The sequence below is a fragment of the Bactrocera dorsalis genome, chromosome 5, assembly GCF_023373825.1.
Source record: "Bactrocera dorsalis isolate Fly_Bdor chromosome 5, ASM2337382v1, whole genome shotgun sequence".
In the NCBI taxonomy this organism is placed as follows: domain Eukaryota; kingdom Metazoa; phylum Arthropoda; class Insecta; order Diptera; family Tephritidae; genus Bactrocera; species Bactrocera dorsalis.
The window spans coordinates 66549684-66577150 of NC_064307.1; the positions used below are offsets into that span (position 1 = coordinate 66549684).

The following is a 27467-nucleotide window of genomic DNA, read 5'->3' on the forward strand; positions in this document are numbered from 1 at the left end:
CTATTTATTTTGATTTTTTATAACCTCAATTTATTGTTATTTTACACATTTCGTTCGTTTGCCTTTTGACTCTGTAATTAGCTGTTGTCATAAGAGTGTCGCGCTGCTGCACAAAAGTAACTGCGCGCCTGCGCTGTGCAGCTCATTACAACTTGTTGGGTGTTTGTTTTGGTTTTACAGGTGAAAAAAGTTGCAGCGAAAAATATAAAATCGGGCGCATGCGCGCTTTACGACAAAGCCGGTTTTATCAACTATGTGCTGTCAGCCGTTTAGGGCTTTTTAGGTGGCTTTAAGGTTTTCCTCATTTCAATCAATGGTGGTGCATAATATACATATTAAAAAAAAAATAAAAAAACAACAACAAAAAACTGAAACACTCGATACTGCAGCGTGGAGCCACGTTGGCTTGTGGGAAACTTGCTTTTTCACTAATGAGTCGATTTTGAAAAAGAGTAGCGTTTTTTTTTTGCAGCAATATGGCAAAGCCTATAAAATTTGCCGTTACTTGGAAAATTAATATGCAAAGCCTATAAAATTAGTCGTTAATTGGAAATTTAATATGCAAGGCGCTTGGTTTGAAATTTGTAATTTTATGCGTTTGCCATTTGGAAATTATAATTTTCACTTTCATATAGAAGCATAGAAGACATTACAAAATATTTTAGATATTTTAGTTGAAAGTGTGGAAATTTTTTTAATTTGAGTTATATGGCAGCTATATGTAATAGTGATCCGATCTGAACAATTTCTTCAGAGAATCTACTAATACTATGGAAAAGAGCCCGTGCCAAATTTCGTCAAGATTTATGGAGAAATAAAAAAGTTTTTCTTACAAGGACTTGATTTTGATCTGTCAAATCATATGGCAGCTTTATGCTATAGTGATCCGATCTGAACAATTTCTTCGCAAATTCTACGAATACTTTGGAAAATGATTTGTGCCAAACTTGGTAAGGATATCTCGACAAATAAAAATATTTTCCATATAAGGACTTGAGTTCGATCGTTTAGTTTGTATGGCAGCCATATGCTATAGTAATCCGATCTAAACAATTTCTTTGGATATTGTAGCAATACTCAAGATAATAATCTGTGTAAAATTTTGTGATGATACAATGTCAAATAAAAAAATTTTCCATACAAGTACTTGAGTTTGATCGGGCAGTTTGTATGGCAGCCATATGCTATAGTGATCCGATCTGAACAATTTCTTTAGATATTATAGCAATGCTCAAGATAATAACCTACGCCAAATTTCATGAAGATATCTCGTCAAATAAAAATGTTTTCCATACAAGGACTGTATTTTGATCGATAAGTTTGTATGACAGCTATATGCTATAGTTGTCCGATATTGGCGGTTCCAACAAATAAGCAGCCTATTGATAAGAAAAGGACTTGGATAAACATTCAGGCCGATATCTCAATAACTGAGCGACTAGTTGGAGTATATACAAGCAATATACTCCTATAACGCTGGCAATATGTATACATACATATGTATGTAAACTTTCACAAAAAAAAAAATCAAAAAGAAAAAAATTTGAAATTTTAATTTTACATTTGATTATGAAGATTTTGTATTTACGGACTTCCATTAAAGAAACATCAAATTGTGCTAAATTTATATCAAGCGACTAATAGCGCACTAAGTTTAATGACACACCCGCCAATATGTATAATTATTCTTGAATTTGAAATATTTTCGAAAATCTGTTTTCGTAACATTAATATTTGCCTACACACGATCACATGTTGCGCTGAATTTATTATTAGGCAGCAGCGCGCATTTTAATAATTGCCCATTGGGGTGGCATGCCAAGCGTGGTGATTAATTTGCGGCAGAAGAAGCAGCAGAAGATGTGCAAAATGAAGGAATATAACGTGTGGATACAGGGTGAATTAGAATTGCTGAAATAGTATAACAATTTTGACAGCATTTGGCTGACAGCTATCAGTCAGAAAATTTGCCAGAACTTCAGTTGTCTGAACAGTTTTTGATTAATGTGAAGACGCATTAAAAATACATTACTTTTTCAAACAATTTTGAAAATAGAAAGAAAAAGAAAGTAAAAATATAAATAAAAATAAATATAGTAAAATCAAATACGAATGAATAGCAAACTTATTGTCAACATATGATAACACATGCTACAATAAATCTTTGGGCGAAAAATAGTAAGGCATTTTGATTTCCCTCTACTACGACTTGTTCGAAACTCCCCACACCTGCTTGTTGTTAAACAATAATACTGCTTATTTATCACAAAGCTGGTAGTAAAATTGTCAAAAATAACCCGAAAATTTTTACTTTCAGGAAAATATATATTTGAGTATATGAGTGGGCGTGTTAAAAATTAGAGCACAACAATATTTTTGAGTGTCACGTAAAATAAAATATAAAAGTGAAGAAAAATTAAAAAAAATTAAAATAAAACAGAAAAATGAAATAAAAAAATACAAGCTATGAGCACACAAAACAAAATACAATATTTATATATAAAATGTATTTTTGAAAACAAGCAAATATATTTAAAAAACATATGTTGCCACATGCGCCTGAGAGATTTCTAAAATTTTATGCTCAGAAACTTTTTATAATTTCAAGAAAAGTATGAAGCATGAAATGAGTTGAATGATCAAATCAAACCCACTAGAACCCGCAATTTTTCTTCATTTTTTCCCACTCCCAACGCCCATGTCTACGCAATAGCCGCCTTGTAGTGCAACGAAAACTTCTCAAGTCTAGCGCTTGCTGTTTGATTTCTGCTGTGCTGCGTATTTTAATTTAATTTTAGTTTAGATATTTATTTTCATTGAGCGTCACATCGCCATTGCGGTGTATTTTTGGTTGACACGCAGTCAACGCTGCCAGACGCTTGGCGGGCGATCACGCTCACTTCACGTGAATCAGCCAAGAATGGCCGCCCGTGTGGGGAGGTGATACAGTCTACATAATTGTCATGTAAACATAGCAACGTCTACATATTGCATACAAACATATACGCATACCGATGTGTATATGTATATCATATGTATGTGTTGGTAAATAAACTGGCAAAGTGATCTTCGTTGCTTTCTTATTTATTTATTTATTTTTAATGCTTAAATTGTCGCGTTTTGGTATTAACTTGCATTACAGCAGCATGTTTGTTGTACAACAAAAAATGTATATTGTTTTATTAGTGCTTTTATCGTTTATATTACAAGGTATGTGTAAGTATGTTTATATTTTTTGTGTATACAGCATAAAGTTGTTAGGCAGTGTGACTTTATAATTGATTTTGAACGATCATTTTATATGGCAGCTGTATGCTATAGTGGTGCGATCTAAACAATTTCTTAGGTGGAGATACCGTTGCTCAAGGCAATAATCCATACCAAATTTCGTGAAGATTTCTCGTCATAAAAAAAAGTTTTTCATATAAGGACTTGAGTTTGATCAAACAGTTTGTATGGCAGCTATATGATATAGTGGTCCAATCTGAATTATTTTTTTTGGAGATGATAACGGTACAATCAGGCAATCATATATATTAAATTACTTCGAGGTATCTCATCAACTGCTAATGGTTTCCATACAAGCACTTGATGCCAATCGTGCACTTTGTATGACAGCTATATGATATAGTCATCCGATTTGAACAATTTCTTCAGATACTATATGTACGGCTTTAAAAATAACCCGTGCCAAATTTCGTGAAGATATCTCGTCAAATAAAAAAGTTTTCCATACAAGCACTTGTTTCCGATCATTCAGTTTGTATGACAGCTATATGCAATAGTGAACCGATTTCGACGGTATCGACAAATAAGCAGTGATTTGATGAGAAAAGTGTGTAAGCAAAATTTCAGATCAGTAACTAAAAAACTAAGGCACTAATACTAATGTACAAGATTTTCCGCCGCAGACAGCTGATGAAATAACACAGAATGTCTGCGTCGTCGATAAAACGGAAATGCGACAACATCGCCTCATGGCATGAAAAATCATTAATGTGAAAATAATTCTACGCAAATTGACGCAAATTGTGATTTATGCGCGGGCAGAAATTCGCTGAATTCAAACTCGCCACAGAGCAGGCAAATGCAAGAGAAATCCATTAATTTCAGAGTTTTATTAATAGCGCACCTATACACTGCACATAAATATACATATGTATATGCGAGTATGTACATAAATATGTATGTGTGACTTTTTGATGCGCCATTTTTTTATAGTGTATGTAGTGCATATGTGCATACAAACATACGCGCTACGTGTTGCTTTCCAATAGCCTTCGGCCCAGTTTAAGCGCCGGCAGTAAAAAATCCAGTTATCAGCACGCCACTTTTAGACTCAATAAATGATTACAACAATGATAACGACAATGCGATGTGCACAGCTATTTGGTGGGCAGCAGCATAAAGCTGCGTTTACAGCAATTAAAATGCATTTACCTATTGTATGTCTGTCTGTGTATTAAATGCAGGTTTTATGAGCGCCAATATCTCGTTGGCATGCTCGTATATGTATGTATGTATGTATGTTTGTAATTATTCGGGCAAGTCGTTGTTATGACTAGTCGTATGCGGGAAAAAACAATTTGTTTGACATTTAAAAAGCCGTTCATCATCGCGATTATTTTAACGCGCGCTGGGAGGGGCGTGCGGCAGCGGCGTTTGCACACGCGCAAGCACAAACACACAGCGCAATGCAAAGTGGCAGTCGAATTGTAGGCCAAAGTTGATGCGATCAGCATAAATTATTCTTCGCTAGAAAGCTTTTTTGGAATACAATGTTACAAAATTTAAAAAAATTTATAAATAAATATAAAAAATTAAAAACAGAAATAAAAAAAATCAAAACTTAAAAAAAATACAAAATATTACAAAGTAAAATAAATAAATATATAAAATGAAAAATAAAATTAAAAAAAATTAAAATCACAATTAAAAAAATAACAAGAAATATTTAAAAAATTAAAGACAAAAATTTTAACTACATATATGTATGTATATGTATGTATATATAAAAAGAAAAGTAAAAAAGTTGAAAAAACGCTTGCTTTCTTAACGTTTTTTCAGGGTGTGTAGCTGAATTTATAGAATCTAGGAAGTCTATGCTAGAATGCTATTTTTATATTAGATTGTTAAAAAAATTAAAAAAAATTAGATATAAATAACTAAAATATTTAAAAAAATTAAAAAAAAAACAGAAGGAAGAAAAGCTAAACAAACGTAAAAAATTAAGATCAAATCTTAAAAAAATAAAAAAATATATATTTAAAAATCTCTAAAAAATACATTAAAAAATTTATTACCAAAATTTAAAAAAAAATTTAAAAACAATATACAAATTACATAAAGAAAAATAATAAATAAAATTCAAAAAAAAAAAAACAAAATAAAAAAACAAAAAAAAAACGATTGCGCAATTCACAACCTGTCGTAAAGCATCGTAAAATTATAAAAAAACAAGTGTAAAAATTTATAATTTTACGATGCTTTACGACAGGTTGTGAATAGAACATATATAAAAGACATAAAAAGTTAAATAAAAAGTTAAAAAAAATATATAAAAAAAAAAATTAAAAAAAAAAATAAAAAAAGTTCAAAAATTATGTAAAAGAACATAAAAAATTAAAAGAAAAAATAAACTCAAAACTTATAAATATATAAAAAAATATACTAAAAAAACTAAATAATAAAAAAATTAATAATGTACATAAAAAATATAAAAAAAATAAAATCAAAAATTAAAAAAAAATTGAAAATATGCTTATATAAAAAACGTAAAAATATTAAAAAAGTACTAAAATAATAAAAAATAGTAAAATGTATATTAAAATTAAAAACAAAAATTAAAAAAAATATACATATGTATAAAAAAATAAAAAAGTCAAAAACCAAAATTTCAAAAAATAAAAAAGATCACTTGCTTTCTTAACATTTTTTCAGTGTTTATTGCTAAATTTATGGAATCTAGGCAGAAACGACAATCATTTACTCGACTATGTTAAAATTTTTATATTACTATAATCTAAATTTCCTTTATATACATATATAGTACATACATATGTATGTATGCTTAAATATTTGCAGCCACTGTGCTTCATACGCGCCAACGTTAATCTGTGCAATTAATCGCCTTAAATGCATTTGAGCGAATGTTAATGCACGCGATCATTAACAAATCTTGTCATTGATATAAAAGCGACCGCAGTTTGGTGTGAATTCGATAATGAGTGAGACATGCAACATACAAAAATACATATGTACGCATATAAATTCGATAATGAGTAAAACATACATATGTACATATCGTCACCTGAAATGCAAATTAACGTAACAACATTTTCGAAAATTTACAGTGGCGTGTATAAAACGCGTAATAAAATGGAACAAGAGTGCAAACAAATTTTTATATTGGTTAATACTGGTTTATATCTGAGCGCAGAACCTGAAAATGTTGAACATATGTAATATTATGGAAGCAATTCGAAGTAAAGAAGCCTAATCAACAAGACACTCAATTTCGAATTTTTTGATGATACGTTATTTTGCATTTCAGGTGACGATATATACAAACATGGATAAGGTTGAATATTTTTATATTTCTGTGTTTATAAAATAGAAAAACATTTATGGAATGCACATAAGCATGTACATATCTAACACTGTAATTATTTAATATTTTGTTTTAATTTTAGCAAATATTTGTTGTATGACTGTTTAGCTTAGGCTCATGGGTTATCTGAGCAAAAAGTATTTGATTGATAGCGATGGTAGATAACCAAATGCATACAAACTGGCATGCGATTTTTTTTTTAGACCGCTTGAGGTCGCTTTGATGCTCTACATATGTACATATCTTTAAAAAAAATTTTGCACTATTAATACATACATACATATGACGCTCTATAAATATATTAGCTCTTATTTAAGCATAATTAAGAAAATCGCCTTTTATTTGATCGTTCATTTTGTAAGACAGCTATAAGTTATAGTGAACCGATCTGAAAATTTTTTTCCGAAGATTGTACCGCCATCTTAAAAAATAATTTATGCCAAAGTTTAGAATGATAACTCGTCAACTAAAAAAGTTTTTCTTACAAGAACTTGATTTTGAACAGTCAGTTTGCATGACAGCTATATGCTATAGTGATCCGATCTGAACAATTTCTTCGGTATTTATACCGTTGCTTTGGATAATGATTACTGGAAAATTTCTTCAAGATATCTCAGCAAATAAGAAAGTTTCTATAGCAAATATTGATTTTACAGGTCAATTCGTATGGCTGCTATATGATATAGTGAGCCGATCTGAAATTTTTTTACCGAAGATTGTGCCGTTACCTTAAAAAATAATTCATGCCAAATTTTGGGAAGATATCTCATCAAATAAAAAAGTTTTCTATACAAGGATTTAATTTTGAACAATCAGTTTAGCGACATTTTGTAGAAGAAAATCCAAAAGTAAAAGAAAGTAATAATTTTCAAATATTCAACGCAATTTCGTTTCATTCTGTTCAATTTTCAAGAATTTTTATTGCAAGTATACATCAAAGTCTGCAAGCGACAGACAACCATGGCTAGGAAGGTCGCATGAAAATTACAAACCAAAAATAGCAGCGAAACATCCGCCGCTTACAAACAAAGAAATGTACAAATACATAATAATAATAATAATAATAAAATCAGGCATTTTCATGAGCACACATGCAACATATTCGAGAACAACAGCACAACGCATTGACTCATCTTTAACGATTCCTGAACAATTTTGAAGGCAAGAGAAATTTGTGAAAAATACTGAGCGCGGCGCATGCCATACGAGTGAGTGAAAGCGGCCTTCTGCTTGTGGCCTACAAACGTCCATATTTTTTTCCGACAAATTTCGCTATGAAAACAGCATTTTCCTCAATTTTCTTGCATTTCTTCCTATTTTGTTTAATAGCTTGTCATTGCGGCTGCCAGCCGCTGACGGCAATGACGTTTCGCCGCTGACTAAATGCTGAAAGCCAACTTTCGAAATTTTTAAATAAATACGAGTAAATGACATGAAAGACAACTGAAACTGTGGCAGTTTGCAGGCGCGTTGAAATAAATATTGCATGCGATTATTAAAGCCAAAAGGGCGAGACACACGTCTGTAACTATGCCTGTGTGGCTATGAGTTATTATGGCACATTTTGCAATGCTTTTCAGCAGCTTTGCGGGAAATGCAATAACGTCAGCCGACTGGCACGCCACCACCGTCGCCTATTTATAACGCTGGGCCACAAGCGTTGGCGTTTGCGTCAAACCAAACTAAGCAATTGCGGTAAGATGTGGCACAAACGCCACACGGCCGCGCCGCATAGAGTCACCACGAGCGCCTATTGTGTAAAAATAGCGAAAATGATTTATATTAGACTAAGCGCACGACAACGACGAAGATAACTACACACACACACATACACACAACTAGACATTTGCCGTATGCCATAGCGCCAAGCTGGTGTCACATTTCCGCTATTGCAGCGCCAAACCGCCGTTGCACCACCGCACGCCTTGCAAAAAAACGCGGCTAATGCACAGCGCTTGGCGTAGCACAAGGCACGACTGCAACCAAGTATGCGGCGTTACCATTAAATGGAACGTAATGCATACCACGGCGTATGAGTAACCGCCAAATAAAACTAATCGCTGCACGCCGGCTATCATATCACATCGCACAGCAACAAAAAGTTATAATAATAAAAAATTTACAACAACAATAACATAGCTACCGCACTTTGAGTTGTATCAAATGTGCACAGCAATATTTCTTGGTCCACTCACCTTTGTCCATTGCATTTGCAATTCGCGCATTCCGCCGCCGCGCCCGCCGCGTCGCTGTCGCGACTATCGGTGCTGCTTCTGTAGCTCGTTTGCGAACGGTGTAGGCAGGTTTTGCGGCTGAGGCAAGATTTCGGCTGCAAATTGATGATGGGTGCGGAGAGCGTGCGCGGCAAGCCGCCAATGCCGCGTCCGTCATGGCCTTTGCCGTAGCCAGCGGTGACGGTGGTGGGCAGACGCTGCGACTGCTGTTGATGTGTTGTGTACGGCGGCTGTTGCGGCGTTGGCTGCTGCTGGTTCAGCTGATGGCTGGCGAAAGCGGCGGCCGCGCTATTGGCCATGGCCTTCGAGGCGAGTGTGATCACTTGGGGGCGACAATAGCGTGACGCTCTGTTTGTTTCGTCATTGTAACTGGAAGCAAGCGGAAAGGAGAAGCGACAATTAATAGAAATAAAATATATATATATATGTATGTATATATGTTATATAACATGGTATTTTATACGCTGCGCGCTTTAATAAAAATATCGTAAATTACTTTGACTAACATTGCACAAGCAATTTTATAAAATTTTAAAAATTTACAACATAGTACTTATGTATCGTCACCTAAAATGTAAAATTACGTAACAACACTTTTCATAAGTTTACAGGCGAAAGAAAAACGATACAATAGAAACCACTCATTTTGAAAAAAAAATTGAGTTTTGGTTATAAAATGGGTATATATTGGTTATTAATTGGTTATATATATACTATATATCGGTTATTAATTGGTTATATATACTATATATTGGTTATTTATTGGTTATATATTGGTTATATCTGACACGGAAGTCGGAAATTTTATCGTAAGCAATAAAATACTCAATTTCTATGTTTCTGATGATACGTTGTTTTGCATTTTAGGTGACGATGTTATCTTTAAGTTACTTTAGAAAAGAGAAGTAGACACTTGTGCATGAAAATTTTCGGAATCGTTAACTTTTTACGCATTTGGCTCAAATTAGCCGCGCTGCTTGTCAAGAAACTGCGCAACTGTCGCTGGACTTCCGACAGCGCAGGCAGCCATAGACATTTGGGCTAGAAAAATTTACAAAAAAAAACAGACATAGACATTTCAGCTAAAAAAATTTACAAAAACAAACACTGCGCCAAAAAAGATGCTGTCAAAATCGGTTGCATCAAAAAAAAAAAAGAAAAATTTGTATTTTCTTCCAAAATTCAATACTTTTTCCTTGCTATACTGTAGCTGCAAATATGTATCGCCTTATCCTACACTCCACGGCACCAAAGCAGAATGCCTCCATAAATTTGCTGCGCGTGTTGTCGTTAACCGATATAGCCCCCGCAACAAAATTAAAAGCCGCCAACAATAACAAAGCCAGCGCAGAAATTTTTAAGATAAAAACTCGCAAAAACACCAGCACACACCCACATATACTCGTACGCGTAATGAAGCAATAAAAGTAGCTTAGCAAAACAAATACAACAAATACAACAAAAATGCGTTAAGAAAAAATGAAGAAAATGCGAAAAAAGGCAAATAAGAAAGCATAACAAAAATAAATCTTCGGGAGGCACGTAGTCCCCAAAAAGAAATTAAACGGTGGCTATGCAAAGCGTAAACAACATTGCTGCTGCCTCGAGTGGCCAGTGACGTCGATAGATGTCTGCAATTGCGCCTAGATTAACTTCACCACTATTGTGGCGGCGGGGAGCTCTACGGAAATGCCGGCGCTGATAAACTAGCAACTAAATTACAATAAAAAAAAGTTTGCGAAAAACTGTGTTAGTGTGTGTAATGACGATAGTTGTTGGGCGGCAGCATGTGGTTCGAACTTTAAATGGGCAACAGATTGGCTGCGCGACAAGCAAACAAGAACTTAGCGAAATATTGCTATTTTTATGTGTTTAATTAAAAAATTATTGGTTGCGGCGACGCGTATTCAGCACAAGGATTTTGAAATGGAAAATTTTAATTTTTATGGCTTGCTGATTGTGTAGTTTTGAAACTTATGAGCGAAAATTGAATGAGTATATTTTCATGATATTATACATATATGTACATACATATACCATATATTAATTAAATAAGCTATAATACCCTTCACAGGTGTATTTTTTATAGCATAAAAGGGTATAAAAAGATTTTAATGCTGATTGTTAGCGGTCAGTTTGTATGGCAGCTATATGCTATAGTGGTTCGATCTGAACAATTTCATTGGATATTATTGGCGATGTTTAAGATAATAATTTATGCCAAATTTTGTGATGATATATAGTTAAATAAAAAAGTTTTTCATACAAGGACTTGCTTTTGATCAGGCAGTTTGTATGGCAGCTATATGCTATAGTGAACCGATCTGAACAATTTCTTCGAAGATTACACTAATGTTTAAAATAATTTATTTTGTAAAATATGATGAGTATATCTCGTCAAATAAAAGAGTATTTCATATAAGGACTTGAGCTTGTTTGTATGGCAGCTATATGTTATAGTGATCCAATCTGAAGAATATTTTCAGATATTATACAGTTGTTTTAAATAATAATCTGTGCTAAATTTCGGATAGATATCCTTTCAAATAAAAAAAGTTTTCCATACAAGGACTTGAGTTGGATCTGTCAGTTTGTATGGCAGCTATATGCTATAGTTCTTCGATCTGAAACATATCTTCAGATATTGTAGCTTTGTCTTAAACAATGATCCGTGCAGAATTTCGTGACGATATCTTGTCAAATAAAAAAGTTTTTCCTACAAGGACTTGAGTTAGATCGGTTAGTTGGTATGATAGCTATATGCTAAGCGGCTAAACTCGTTGCGCTGATCATTTATATATATAATTTAGAGCATCTCCGACTTTTGCTTTTCATTCGGTTGTTAATATCTCAATATATTACGAAGAAATTCGTGATTTTCAAAATTATGAGGCATACTTCTAGGCGGATCCCACATAAAACTTAAAAATTTGTATGAGAGTTGTTTTGGTTTTGAATGATATTTTGAAAATTTTATGTTAAGCTTTAGTTTTGAATTACATTCACCATAAAACGTTATGGAAAAATTAAAACGAAAGCGAAACATTAAAACAAAAATAAAATTTAGCCTACTATATTCAATGTCAGACCGAAGGTAATTAGTATTATGGCACATAAAATATTTTTTAATTTATTTTTTTCTTGTTTTTTTTGTATTATTATTATTTTTGTTGTTTTTTATTTACTTTTTCGGTTTTTTTTTATTACTATTTTTTATTACTATTATTTTTTTATTTATTGTCAAATACATTGCGACATAACCTTCACTACTCAAACGTACTTCAGCTGTTTCTCGCTCGCTATTTACGTGTTAGGCCTGCCATTTTTAGGCACTTGCAACTCACTTAAAAAAATCGTGTATCTTATTCAATTGCACTTCATTTTTGCCATTTGTATTTCACTTCCAATTGTTGAGAAATTGAGATTCTTTCTTTTAACAGCCACTAATTGGCAAAAAATTAAAAAAAGTCGTAAAAAAATCGAAAAACAAGCATTTGTGTTTATGCGCTCTTTGTAACTATTTATATACAATGTATCCGCCTTTTGTTTAACGCGCGAGTATTTATGCATTTGCATGAAGGCATGTGTGTGTGTGTGCGTAACTATAAATCAACATGTGTCGATTTTGTGGCTTAACTTTTACTAGACGCGCTCGTTTATGCGCTTGTCGATAGTCTGCCCGGCTTTCGCACTTCGCTGGGGTGTGCAAATGTTTGCACAAAACTTCACTAAAGTTTATTTATTAGCTTTTTCGCTTATTTATTTTCGTATTTGAACAAGACATGCGCGCAAACTTTGGTTTGACTTTAGTTGAGTTGATGAGCACGATCAGCAATCGGCAATGTGTTAAATTTGATTTTTCGGCTGCTTAAATGTTTTTGTTTTAATTTTTTGTTGCTTAAATATGTGTGCGTGTGGCTGTGTAAATAGTGTCAAGTGGCGACATTAAACAAAAACTGATGGAAAATTGCTTAAAACAATATTTAAAAGTAAACAATTTCGGCTTGTGGTTAGTTTACATTGCTTTTGTTTACACATAATTTTTATATATTAAATAGAAATAATAAAAATTAAAAAAATAAAGAAATAACATAAAAATTTAACTTCGCTTGCACCGAGGCTTGAATACCCCTGACAGTTGCATTTTTTTTAGTATAAAAGAGTGTAGAGAAATCTTTATTGATTTTAATCGGTTAGTTTGTATGACAGCTATATGCTATAGTGAGCCGATTTGAATAATTTCTTTGCGGAGTACAGCGTTGCTTTAGATAATAAGCTGTGGCAAATTTCGTGTCGATATGTAGTTAAATAAAAAAGTTTTTCATAGAAGTACTTGAGTTTGATCAGTGGGTTTGTATGGCAGCTATATGCTATAGTTCTTCGATCTGAGAAATTTCTTCAGATATTGTAGGGCTGCCTTAAATAATTAGTCTTGCCAAATTTCTTGAAGATACCTAGTCAACTAAAAAAGTTTTCCATACAAGTACTTGAGCTTGATCAGTCGGCTTGTATGACAGCCATATGCTATAGTGGTGCGATCTGAGAAATTTCTTCAGATATTATAGCGTTATCTTGGAAAATAATCTCTACAAATTTTCGTAAGGATATCTTTTTAAATAAAAAAGTTTTCCATACAAGGACTTGAATTTGCACGGTTACTTTGTATGACAGCCATATGCTATAGTGGTGCGATCTGAGAAATTTCTTCATATGTTATAGAGTCTACTTCTACAATAATCTCTGCAAAATTCCATCAAGATACCTCGTCAAATTAAGAACTTTTCTATACAAGGACTTCAAGTTAATATGATCATCAATATTGATTATTGATAATTTTCAACAGTTGGCAACGCGCATTCCAAAAATATTCAAGAATTGCCTTATATTTGTTGTTTTATATAACACTATGCACTAATTACTAAGCAAATAAATTAACTAAAGCTCAAGTGATGATTAGGCATTTTGCTAAAAAATAGAAATAGAAAAAAGTCCATATTTGCTTATCTATATTTAATATAAAAATTAACAAAAAATTGTCTTATCTATATTTATTATAAATAAATTTATATTTAAATGTGTATAGAATTGCTTGCATGTTTTTGATATTTTGCAATTAATTACTATTGATAACTGGCTGTGAATTTTTGGAAATATTTGAAATTTTTATAGCCCCCTATGTGGCATACGTGCCTCTAATATTGACATTGATTTATCAATTATATATACAGCACACACGTATACGTACAAAAAAACTTTCATACCCAAAAGCTGCAGATTGTAAACTTTTTCTATATTTTTTATAATTTTTCTTTATTTTTTATATTTTTGTACAGTTCGATTATGGAATTTCCGATTTGCACTGCATATTTATTTGCTTGTCTTATCTAGAAGTTATATTTAGCATAGTCATAATAATATAATAATAATAAATGCTTTCGATATAGAGTGCTATCAGCGCAAGTTGAGAGCATAATTAAGAAATAAATGCTTCGATCATAACTAATTAATTCATTTATATTAATTACTGCAAGTATGTGTAGGTATGTCTGAATGGGTGTGAATTGGCATGTCTGTGAATATTGTTAGTCCTGTGGTGTTTAGTGGCATTATACGCTAACTGTATGGAAAATGTGGCTAGGTCAAATGAAAAACTTATTTGGAGCTTTGATAGTTCTAACTGTAAAAAAATGGCTTTCGAGACCAAATACAACAATTTTGGCGACGTAATAATAAAAATAATAGTTTTTTAAAATACAATTTTTAATAAAAAATTATTTAAAAAAAATATTTAAAAATTTTTAATAAAAAAAAAAAATTATAGAAAAATTTATAAAAAATTTTAATAAAAGTTTTGATAAAAAAGAAATAATAAAAAATATTTAAAAATTTTTAATGAAAATTATAAAAAAAATATTTAAAAATTTTTAATAAAAAAAAAATTATAAAAAAATTTATAAAAAAGTTTAATAAAATTTTTGATAAAAAAGAAATACTAAAAAATTTTAAAAATTTTAATAAAAAATAAATAAAATAATCAAAAAATATAAAAAAATATACATACATATATTAAAATTTTTCATAAAAAAAAATTATAAAAAAATTATAAAAATATATAAATTAAAATTTTTACTAAAAAAATTAAAAAAAATAATAAAAGTATTAAAAAATATATATTAAAAATTTTATAAAATATTTATTTGCGCACTCTTTTGTATGTCTAGGCAAAGTCTATACTAAAGCCAACCTAATAATATAGTCCAAATTAAAGCTAATCAACTACTGCAACGCATAGACATGACTCAAATTCATATAACCAAATTTATAAAACCAAAAAATTGCCACATTTTACACAAAATATTTTTCTATTTATGGAAAAAACCACTATTTTCCACTCAACTCTATCCCCACAGCCAGCACGCACCGTCGTCATGTTTACGCCACCAACCATAAAGTTTTATGATTCTTTAGTTTTAGTGTGTTCAAAGTTTTATAGGAAATCCTTAGACAAGTTGCTAAACATTGCCTGATTAAGTGCCAGACTGCTGATAAGTTAGTGACTATTATTATTTAGCTTATTTAGCCTCGAGCCATCACGTTCTGCCGCTTAATCAGCGCAATTCCAATTGAATTACGAAAACAACGCGCGATGAGTAGGGTACTTTAGCTTTATCAGATACAATCTGCATGGCACGAGTGCTCACGCAATTTGTTTGCCTATTGTTAAACACAAGCAACTAAAAATTAAATAAAAAGTATTGTAGAATTGTAAATGAAAGTGAAATGAAGAGTTTGATTGAATAAAGCTGGGACAGATAGGAGGGGAGCTCCATAGGCATATTTAAGTGCTATGTTAGTAGTAAAACACGCATTGTGATGTGTTTGTATGAAACAGTTGAAGATACGCGTGTATGGAAGTGTAAATAGCAACAATAACTTTGTAAATGTGATTATGTGTAAGCAAGGCTTTGATTTTGAGCGTTGAGTTTGTATGGCAGCTATATGCTACGGTTGACCAATCTGAGCAATTTCTTCAGAGATTATAGCTTTGTCTTGAACAATATTCCACGACAATTTTTTTCTGGATATCTCGACAAACAAAAAAGTTTTCCATACAAGACTTGATTTGGGGCGCTCAGTATGTATGGCAGCTATATGCTATAGTGATCCGATTTGAACAATTTCTTCAGATATTGCAGCGTTATTTTGAACAGTGATATACATCAAATTTCGTGAAGATATCTTGTCAAATAAAAAAGTTTTCCATACAAAGACTGGATTTTGAACGTTGAGTTTGTATGGCAGCTATAAGCTATAGTGGTCCGATTTGAACAATTTCTTCAGATATTGCAGCTTTGTATAATGATACATATTAAATTTCGTGAAAATATCTTGTTAAATAAAAAAGTTTTCCTTACAAAGACTTGATTTTTAGAGTTCAGTTTGTACGGCAGCTATATGCTATAGTATTCCGATTTAAACAATTTCTTCAGATATTGTAGCGTTATCTTGAACACTAATACACACCAAATTTCGTGAGGGAATCTCTTCAAATAAAAAAGTTTTTCTTACAAAAACTTAATTTTGAGCGTTCAGTTTGTATGGCAGCTATATGCTATAGTCGACCGATTTGAAAAATTTATTTGGAAATTGCAAAAATGTTCAAAATAATAATCTGTGTCAAATTTTGTGATGATATCTTCTCAAATAAAATAGTTTTTCATACAAGATCGCGATATCGATCGTGCAGTTTCTATGACAGCTTTATGCTACGATATCGTTGGTTTCCACAATAGAGCAGCTACTTGGCTAGAAAAGTACGCGCAATCCGCACTTAATTATCATATTGACTCACTCACGCGTTTTTTCATTACTGCAAACATATTTATATACAAACATACGACAATATCTATGCACATACGAGTACATATGCACTTTCGCACACGCTGACTTCCCCCAACTATATCAACACTATCAACGATTTATATGTGACATCACATATGGCGCCTGATTTTTTATGAATTGCGAAAACAGGCAAGCCGGCGACTAGATTGGCAAGTGTTGGTGGCTAGCAGCCGGCTTGAGGCTGTCAGTAAGCCCGGCCGAGCAATCAGACTATTAGCACGCAACAGCCGCGTGTCTTATCTATAACTATGTGTACATTGCAGTTACATATAACTACATATGTATGTATGTATGTAGTTGCTACGAGTGTTTACTGTCTCGTCGCGGCGGCTGCGCGAGTTCAAGTGGTTGAGTTTATTAAATAGTGATTATGTGCTTATAAGCTTCGGGCTTACAAGCTTTGCTACATAGCAATTTGAAGTTGCCATGATCTCTTTTCGAGGTAATTTGTAGAAAAAGTAGTGCGTGCCGGTTAAGCTTGTGGCGTTTCCCCGTTTTTTGTTCTGTTTTGATGATATTTTTACTTATATTATTTATATATGATCTTGTCAAGCGATGTTTAGCCGGATTAGAACACATTAAAATAAAACACAAATTTCGTAAGCCGATTTGGCTTGGTAACAGGCGCAAATGCATGTTATTATTTGTTTACGGTACTTTCTCATTGAATTCGTTAATAATATTGAAAACAGGGCAGATTAAAGCATTAAATTGTACGAAATTTCGTCTTAATCCTAAAAGTCTAACCGAAAGTGGACAATTAGGTGACAGCGGAAATTTTAAAGCTGTTTGGATTATGTATTAAGCAAACTGATAACACGACTAACAGATCGTTTGATCTTGTATGGTATTTTCCGTAGCTTTAGTCGCTATCAGCCGATCGATCAGGCAAATGAGCGCTTATATACTAAGTATATATGTATGTATGTATATAACATAACTTTTCATAAGTTTACAGGCGCAGGAAAAACATGAAACCACTCATAGAAACAATATTTGAGTTTTGGTTATAAAACGGTTATATATTGGTTATATACTGGTTACTGGTTCTGACAGGGAGAGGTTAAAATTTCATGCTGCATACATATAAGTTTACAGGCGAAGGAAACTTACACCGAAACAAAATTTGAGTATTGGTTATAAAACGGTTATATATTGGTTATATACTGGTTATCTCTGACAGGGAGAGGTTAGAATTTTATGCTACATACATAGAAGTTTACTGGCGAAGGAAAAAAAATTGAAAAATAATTTGAGTTTTGGTTATAAATTGGTTACAAATTGGTTATATATCGGTTATATCTGACAGCGGTTCGATTTTTTGGATGATACGTAGTTTTGAATTTTAGGTGACGATGTATACATATATGTATTGCCCAATAATTTCAATAACCTTATACTATATAATGACTGCTGCGCCTAAAAATGCTTAATGATTGTCAAGGTTTTTGTCATAAAAACGATCAGTGATCTCTAACTCAAGATAATTTTTTACAAGCTTTTCTATAACATAACATTTTCATTTTCTGCTTTTCATTCTTAGTACAGGCAATATATCAGCACTGTCGAGGTCATTTTAAAACTTTTACCGGGGGCTTGTCGCTATTGCCAAGGCCAAGAGTTAGTCACATAACACGAAAGTGTGTACATTAGGGCGGGTAGATTTTTTAAAAATAAAATCGCGTGTGCTGAAAATGGTTTACGAATCATACTGAACTATTTTGCCTAAGAGACTAAGTGTCTAAAAACGGTTTCGAGCCAGCGATTTTTAAGATGAAGGTAAAAAAAAAACATAAACGATTGTATGAGAAATCTACGATATAGTGGTCCAAACCGATTGATTCCAACAAATGTTCAATAGCATATCAAAATACATCTACGTACAAAATTCCATAGAAAAATCTCAAAAACTGACGACTTATGATCCCTAAAAACCTTCGCCTTCAAAATCGATGCCGCGAAATCGGTTTTAGACCCATAGTCGCTTAGGCAAAGTCCTTCTGAATGATCCGTAGCACATTTCATGCATATGCAATTCTTCCGATCTCGGTTTTTTTGGTTCCCTGCAAAACGACCCGCTCTAGTGTACACATGTACGCCAGGATCAATATGTTGACGATATTTTGTATAAATATGCGCCACTTGCCGCCCATTATTTTACTCTTGAAAGCTTGCTGGCTCCGTTAATGGCATTCACAAGTGTCAAGAGCAGCTGCTAAGCCAACATGAGCAAAAAAAAACAGCAGAACCAATAAAAAACATTAGAGCAAATACTTATGCGTCGACGCCTGGCGGTTGACAAATGTGCAAAATCAGAATCAGAAACAGAAAAAAAAATTCAAAAATTGCAAACTATTTTTAGATTAAGAGATTTTGCGGAGGTGCTTTGTGTGCACGCCGCCAAACAAATAAATCCATTTGGAATTCAAAACAGTGCGCGTTAACGCTGATTGCGTGTGGTACATGCGCTTGGCAACAAGCTGAATCTGCGCATACTTCGATGGACGATTGTTTATGCTTCATTTAAATCTATTTCACTGCTAATGTTAATGCTGAATCAGCATGTTGTTTGATATGCGTTCAGAACACATACTTTTCCACGCGCTGGCACGATCAATGAAGATCGGTGTTTGTTTAAGAGTCATTATTGAAATCAATGCGACAATGCTTTTCATAACACACACTTGTACTTATTGCTAAGTAGTTTTTTGTGGCATTTAAAATAAATTGAAAATATACCTATGCGTTTGTGTGGGCGTGTTGATCCTCAGATCACTCTTCAACTGAATGTGACGCATTTGTGCGTAATCGAATAGTTATATTTAACTGCTACTTGCAGCTTAAGTGAACTGCTTGCGTTTAAAACAACTGCATTTAAACAAATTATAACGAATTTTAACGAATTATATAGAAATTCGGAAAAAACCTTTTGCACGATCACTTTTGTTTATCGCGAAAATTTTGGTTATTACTAAAAATATTAACAAATTTTCATACAAAAGTTCAAGCTAACTACAAGCGACACTATTTATAACCAGCTGGATATTCATTTAAACGTATGTTATTGAAATTCGTCAAAAAATTTTTGCACGATCACTTTTGTAAATCGCGAAAACTTTTGGTTGCTCTATAAAAATATTAAAAAATTTGCATACAAAACTTCAGCTTGACTTAGAGAAACATGTTAAGTATCATATACTATTGAAATTTTCCAAACACTTTTGCACGATCAGTTTTGTAATTCGCCGAAACTTGTGGTTTTACTAAAACTATTAATATATTTTCATACAACAGTGCAAGCTGACATCAAGTGACACTATTCATAACCAGTTGAATATTCATTTAAACGTATGCTATTGAAATTCGTTAAAAAATTGTTGCACGATCACTTTTGTAAAACGCGAAAACTTCTGGTTTTACTGAAAATATTGGTGTATTTTCAAACAAAAGTTCAATACAACTTCAAGGAACGGGATATCAGCATATTTCATATAATCAAGTGCATATTAGGGATTCACTTTTAACGCGATCACTCCCCATACTATCAAATCGTATGCATAATGTTTCGTATTAATCGTAGATTTCTTTTCTTAAGCACTTTATAGCGCACTTGCTTTCAAAACAACTTTATTTAAACGTATGCTATTGCAATTCGCGAAAATTTTTTGCACGATCACTTTTGAAAATCTCGAAAACTTTTGTTATTACCAAAAAATATTATTAAATTTTCATAGAAAAGTTCGATACAACTTCAAGCGACACTAAAACTATCAGCATATTTCAGTTCAAGCTCAAATTACGGGTGCACGTTCCAGCACGATCACTTTGCTTGCTCTAAAAACATATTTACATCATTTCGTATTCATTCAAAACACTTTTCTCAAACAATGTATAGCAAACTACTTTTCAGTACTGCGCCTTTCACTAAATTTAGCACAGGCAATCATCAATCCTGTCTTAAAACAACTTTCTTCCTACACAAATTCGCATGTAATAATTTTCGTAACGTTCGCACTGCGATCACTCACCGATGATTGTTCATGTAGTCCGATAGGAAACTGACTGGTGGACTATGGCTGAAGATGGGTGGACTGTGTGAAATCATTTTCTCGGCTGCTGCTTTAATTACAATTGCTGCCTTATTGGCCGTTACTATTGTTGTTGTTGTGTTATAAGTTTTTCTTTTTGTTGTACGCTGCAGTCTATTATTGGCTGTCTGCTGTTGTGATTAGCGGCGCACGCTGATAGGCAACAACTCCGGCAAACGCTGTTGATGCTGATGCTGAAGCGTGCTGCTGCTTTCTTTATGTTCGTATGCTTCGTCAGCTGTTGTGATAGTGCGGTTAGTTCGGGTCTTACCTTACTATCAGTAGTTATTATCGCTACAGAAATTGTTTGTGCGTTGATTGCTGGAATACTAGTGCTGATATTAGTTTATGTGTGTGTGTGCTGCAAGTAGAAAGGAAAAAAAGAGAAGCATGAGTTTCACAAGTGATCTTGGCGACGATCGTGCATATAGTATATACATACATACATGTATATGCTAATAACTACTAAATGCAGTCGCTTATCAGTGTTACTATATTCTATACAAGCTAATCTATTATGAGGAATGCAATTAATAGCCACACTTAAGTGGCATGAAACAACGAAATTCATAGCATTTCAAAACAAATTGGATTTTCGTAACGATTTACTAGCTTTTAGGCTTAATTAAGATGACTTTGTATATAATTTTAACAACAATTTATATGAAGTAGCGGTTTATGGTATGACTGGACAAGTCTTGCTGCGTGTAATTGGCGTAACTCTTGCCACAACAGGTTCAGTTGACGTTGCCGCTTTTAGCGCGGCTTAATTGGCGTGAATTTCGCTTTTATTTTCCGGCTGCTTGAGTTTGATTAGCAATATTGAGTTTGCTGTGTGATTCACTAAGGCATTTCGAGTGTGTCCAGTGACTCTACAACTTGCTTATCACTCGTGAGCTGGCGTGATATATACATATACATATGCGGCATACGGTTTGGCGATCTGTAGCGATCTTCAAACTCGATTAGGTGTGAGCGATAGGAAACAATGAGCAAAGATTTTTTTGTGATTTTTTGCGATTTTTTGCTTATTTCTTAGTTATTTCTGCAATGCATACTTAATTTTTAAAATTTGTCGACATAAATTATCCTGTTAAGCCTTTTAAAGATTGCTGACACGATCACTTTGCAACTAAATATGCTTGATTTGCCATTTTTTATTTAATTTTTGCGAAAACTAGCGTTTGTTAATGAAATTGTGGTACTTTTAAATTAATTACTATGAAGTCTAATATTTTTTAATAAAATTTTTGGCATTATGTGAAGTAAAAATTACTTTCGCGATCGTTTAAAATTTTTTTCCAGATTTTTTTTCTCTACACTTATTTGTTTTATTTATATAAAGGTACATGCATTTTCTAAACTTCGTAAACTCTAAAATTATAAATCAGCGATCACTGATCATAACTGATATGATCACTTAAAACATACTAATACTGCAGATAATTTTTAAAAGCGATAATAAATAATTAATTTATAAGAAATAACGTTAATTTCGTTTGCACGGCAGCCATAATATACTTCACAAATAAAAAAGTTTCCATATAAGGACTTGATTTTGATCGCTCGGTTTGTATGACAGCTATATGCTATAGTGATTTGATCCGAAAAATCTCTACGGAAGTTATAGCACTGCCTCGAAAAACTATCTATGTTAAATTTTGTGAAGATATCTTGTCAAATAAAGAACTTTTCTATACAAGGACTTAGTTTTGATCGTTCGGTTTGGAGATTATAACGCTGCTTTGAAGAACGGTCTATGCAAAATTTCGTGAAGATATCCTGTCAAATAAAGAACTTTGCCATACATGGACTTAGTTTTGATCGTTCGGTTTGTATGACAGCTATGTGCTATAGTGGTCCGATCGGAATAATTTCTTTGGAGAAAGTATTGATACTTTCAATAATAATCTATGTTAAATTTCGTGAGGATATCTTATCATATAAAGAACTTTCCCATACAAGAACTCAATTTAGATCGTTCAGTTTGCATGGCAGCTATATGCTATAGTGGCGCGATCTAAAAAATTTTCTCAGAAATTGTACTGTTGCACTAGACAAATATTCATATTAAATTTCGTAGTGTTTGCTTGTCTTATAAAAAAGTTTTCCATACAAGCCAAGTCCTTGATCTTATTGATCGTTCAGCTTGTATGGCCCATCATCGGCAGTACCGACCAGTCAGTGTTACAAACTTCATGGCAAACTCAATATAACCTGTCCAGCCTTCAAATACAACCAATCGCCGTGCGCTCATTAAGCTTTAAACTTTAAATTAAATCTTCGCCTTTAAATGCCGCTCGTTATGTTTAACCAATCAATTTATATGATTTTTCAATTATCTTTGCTTTATGATCACCATTATCGTTTAGCTTCGAAAATTTTCTAATTAATGCGCGCTCGCTGCTGATCAGCGCCTATCATACATTTTTATATACACTCCTACCAAGTGATTGTTAATAGCCATTTCCGCTGGCAATCAATTTTCTAGTTTATTACTCGCTCATATTTAAGTGGTGATTTGTAGCGCATTCGCTTGGCTTTACATGATCATTGATTTGCACATAAAGCACACAATAGCCTGGCAAAATTTCATTTAATACACAAATTGATCGTTCACCTGTCCAATCGCGCTCTTAGACCAAATAAGCAGTTACTCAACAATCTAAACATGTGTTGTTGTTGCTGGCGCGTTGAATAAGCGTCCGTTGGCGCGCTGCAGCGCTAAGGTCGCTGGCGTTACGCTTTAAAGTTTTGTTAGCGCCGGCTAGTTTGGCCTGAGTGTTTGTTTGTGTGTAGTGTTTTGGCTACTTCCTCTTCGCTGAGCAATAAAACGCTTGCACTCCCGCCAATCTAACATATGCGAAGCCAAAACATATGTTTATAAATACTTATGTATTTACTTATGTATGTATGTGCCAGCGGCGTTGTACGATAATGCTTCAGGTTTGACGTTTTATGTTTGTTATGATGAATATTGTTGTGCGGTTTCACAGTTTGTTTCACACACACATACTTACATATTCATACATGTGTGTGTACATACATATATGGTGCTCTTTCATCAGCTGTTTGAAAGTGGCTTAATTATGTTTACTTGTAGCCGCTCAGCTGTCTCCACTGCCTCCGCTGTCAAAGCTCCCAGCCTGTAATGGGCGTTTGCCACTCGAAAGCATTGAGCGCGTGTGGGCTATTTATAGTTGAGTTGCCTGTGTTTGCGAATTTCAAGTGTTTGTTTGCGCATTTTTTAATTTGTTGCTACTTTTCCTGTTATCCAGCAACTGGGCGCTTTTTCTATAGTTTGCCTTGGAGTACAGGTGTAGTCTGCGCCCATAAAACGTATGTAAACACAGGGTGTGTGGGTTAGGGTTCCTGCGTTGCTTTAGTAGTAATGCGTTGTGTATTAGTCAGCTACGTATTGATCGCTCTAAATCATATGGCGTGTTCGCATTACTTTATAGGCGGCATTAGTCATGCAACGGCAGTGATAACACTATTTTTCGTATTGTTGGAGGTTCTTAAGTGTTTTGGGATTTTTGAAAGAAAAGAACGTTTTTTTTATTGATTAATTGCAAATATTTTTCGTGTTTTTGGAGGTTCTTGAGTGTTTTGGGATTTTCGAAAGAAAAAAATTATTTTTCGAAGTTTTTGAGTGTTTGGCGATTTTTGAAAGAAAAAAATTATGTTTCGTATTTTTTCGAAGTTTTCGAGTATTTTGGGATTTTTGAAAGAAAAAAATATTTTTTTTATATTTTTCGAAGTTCTTGAGTGTTTGGCGATTTTCGAAAGAAAAACTTATGTTTCGTATTTTTTCGAAGTTCTCGAGTATTTTGGGATTTTTGAAAGAAAAAAATATTTTTCGAAGTATTTTTGTTATTGATTAATTGCAAATACTTTTTCGAATTTTTCCTGGTTCCTGAGTCTTTAGCGATTTTTGAAAGAAAAAGACGCTCTTTGTTTTCGATTAATTACAAATATTTTTGGTATCTTTCGAAGTTCTTGAATGTTTGGCGCTTTATTTTAACACTCTTAACATTATCATATATTAATATGTAGTTTTTTTTATTATTGTTGAATTTTCCTTAACTATTTCCGTCGCATTTTTTTAACTTTTTGCTTTCCTCTTCACAGTCACCATAGTTTAAAAGTTATAATATGCTCATATCTTCGAAAAAAATTTTCAATATCTCACTCATAAATTCATAAATTAACGCAGGCGATTTTTCTGGCATTTTCTTTGTCACACAAGCGGCTAGCCCACGCTAAAAATTATAGTTTTTCGCTTTTACGATTTTTTTTTAAATAATTCTAAAATGTTGCTGGCGTCAAAAGGATATTATTATGTATCAATATATGTTTTTGTGTATATAAAATGAATTATGTGCGCCCCAAATCTGGCACAAGCCACATTTTGTTGCTGTAATCTTTGGCGATCACGCTGACGCGTCATGCTCGCAACTAAACGAAAAGCTAATTAAGCAACGCGTTTCGTGTCGCTTACGTCGCGTATAAGACGAAAAAAAAACTTAAAAAAATAACATAAAATACACTAAAAGCATAAGTCAGTTTGTATGATCTGCAGCCTGCTGCCTGTTTGCATATATTTTTGGTATAGTTTTCAATGCAGCTCGTGCAGGATCTGTGCGTTTTTCATACTTAAGACACTCTGTGTTTCGTAAAATTTAATTTTCTCTACGTTTGCTTGCTGGCCTTTCACCACACGTACCGTATTTTATGCAATTGCGTTGTGTACTTTCTTCTTTTTATGTTGCTTGTGCGTTAAATTAATTTCAATTATTTTTGTTTGATTTTATATAAAATTTTATCGGCGATCGTTGCCGTTTGTGGGCTGGACGAATTTCTTGTTTGTTTTGATTTTGTAAACCGTGCGCGTTCACTGCACCAGCGTGTGTACGTTCGCTTCGGTGTGGAGCAGACGAATGTCGAGCTGTTTTGCCGGTGGCTCGCCAACAAAACTCAACCAAACGCTGAAAATCGACTCGATCGACTAAACAAACCAACAGCGCAGGCTAACAAACAACCGATGCGGCCGTATAGCCGCGCGACTGAGCACGAATCGTTTGCTCGCGCTCATGTGTGTTGTTGTTTTAGTGTTGACTCTCATATGCCGTGTGCTGCATATCTCACTCATATTGGTTAAGCTGGCTTTTTGTTGTTGTTAAGTGCCTACTCCTAGTAGCATAAAGAGCAGCTGCCATCAGCTCTCAACCTGATTCGATGGGAGGTAAGCGGGCTGACAAATAACAAGCAGCCGAAAACGGCTGGTAGGCAGGTACGACGGCGGTACGCGAATTCAAGCTGTTTGTGTGTATGCGTGTATGAGCGCTCTAGCCGTGCATTACAAGCACATATGGGTGCTCACAATCATACGAGTACCCAGGGGTTAGTGAATGCTGCTGTTATCGCTTAAGAACAGTGCGCTGTCGCACCGAAAGCGTTGAGTAAAAGTGTACTTAATCGTTTTCGAGCCGAAACGCGTAAGTTCTGGATATTGAGGTAACGAAACGTGCGTGTTAGTTGAGTATACAATGTCACTTGGTTTATATGATAGTTCCATGAAAGAATTCCATTATCTTATATTTAGTTATAAAATCGATTTTCCTGTAGACACATACATATTTGTCAATCGATATTGAGTTGCTTCAAATCATTAATTTAACATATTTTAGTTAATTAACCTTCTTCATCTTACTAAAGTTGATATAAAGCCATAACGGCAGTGCATTTTGAGAACATGGTATCAAGAGCTCTGAAATCCTAACTTCATTTAAATGTTAGTCTTCCGGAAAGGATTTACTTTTAGTATTTTTTGGAGCATGATTTGAAGATCTCTGAAATCGGCACAGACCAATATGTGTGATAAAGGGCTGTTCCCACAAAGTAGTTCCTTCAACCGACGTGGAAAATAACGTGATAAGCTTTGACATTTTATGACATTAGAGAGCACATTTCTTTGGCTAAAGTTTCTACCAGTGGTACAAAACCTTCAAACCCGGTCGAGAGATCGTTGAAGGCATATCTCGTTCTGGACGACTTTCAACTTCTTAAATATTAAAAAAAAAAGTGAAGGAGATGGTGCTAGAAAATCGCCAGGCAAGTGTTAGAGAGATAGCAAGAAGGCTCGACATCACTCGTGCGTCTGTTGGAATGATTTTGGGTGGATAATTTGGGTATGAAATGCTTTCTAGCACGACTCGTTCCAAATAAGCTGATTTATCTTTTCAAAAAGAGTACGATTTTTACGAATTTATGCAATGATTACTATCGATCAACCACTGCATTCACGAGATTTGGATCCGTATGATTTTTATTTTTTCCCCAAACTGAAATTGTCGCTCTGTGGAACCCGTTTGTAGTCGATCAAAGAGATAAAACCAAATTCGAAAGTGCTTATGAAAAGTGTGGACTGGAAAAATCATTGGCATAAGTGTAATAAATCCAGTTGGGATTACTTTATCAACATATCTTCAGCAAATTTGGTACAAATTATGATCCAAGGCAACGCTCTAATATGTGATGAAAATTTTCAGATCTGAATCGATCGAATCGCTCAAAATCCGGATCTTTTATGGAAAACTTTAGCATTTACAAAATTCGGCATGGATCATTGTC

General features: G+C 33.5%; 1 protein-coding gene across 3 annotated transcripts in view; it reads right to left on the reverse strand.

Annotated features, from left to right (window-relative positions):
* LOC105225928 (protein phosphatase 1 regulatory subunit 3C) overlaps positions 1-25849 on the reverse strand; it is a 38111-nt gene extending 12262 nt beyond the window's left edge. For 2 of the 3 annotated variants that reach the window (XM_049457457.1, XM_049457460.1), the window contains exons 1-3: positions 25561-25849; positions 20775-21195; positions 8806-9213 (exon numbers count right to left, since the gene is read on the reverse strand). In XM_049457457.1, coding sequence (XP_049313414.1) covers positions 8806-9213; positions 20775-20851 — 485 coding nt within the window. In that variant the 5' untranslated portion in view covers positions 20852-21195; positions 25561-25849. Of the gene's footprint in view, positions 1-8805; positions 9214-19485; positions 21196-25560 lie in introns of those variants that run through there. The other variant, XM_049457459.1, reaches the window with a different exon arrangement.
* Positions 25850-27467: the final 1618 nt, after the last annotated feature.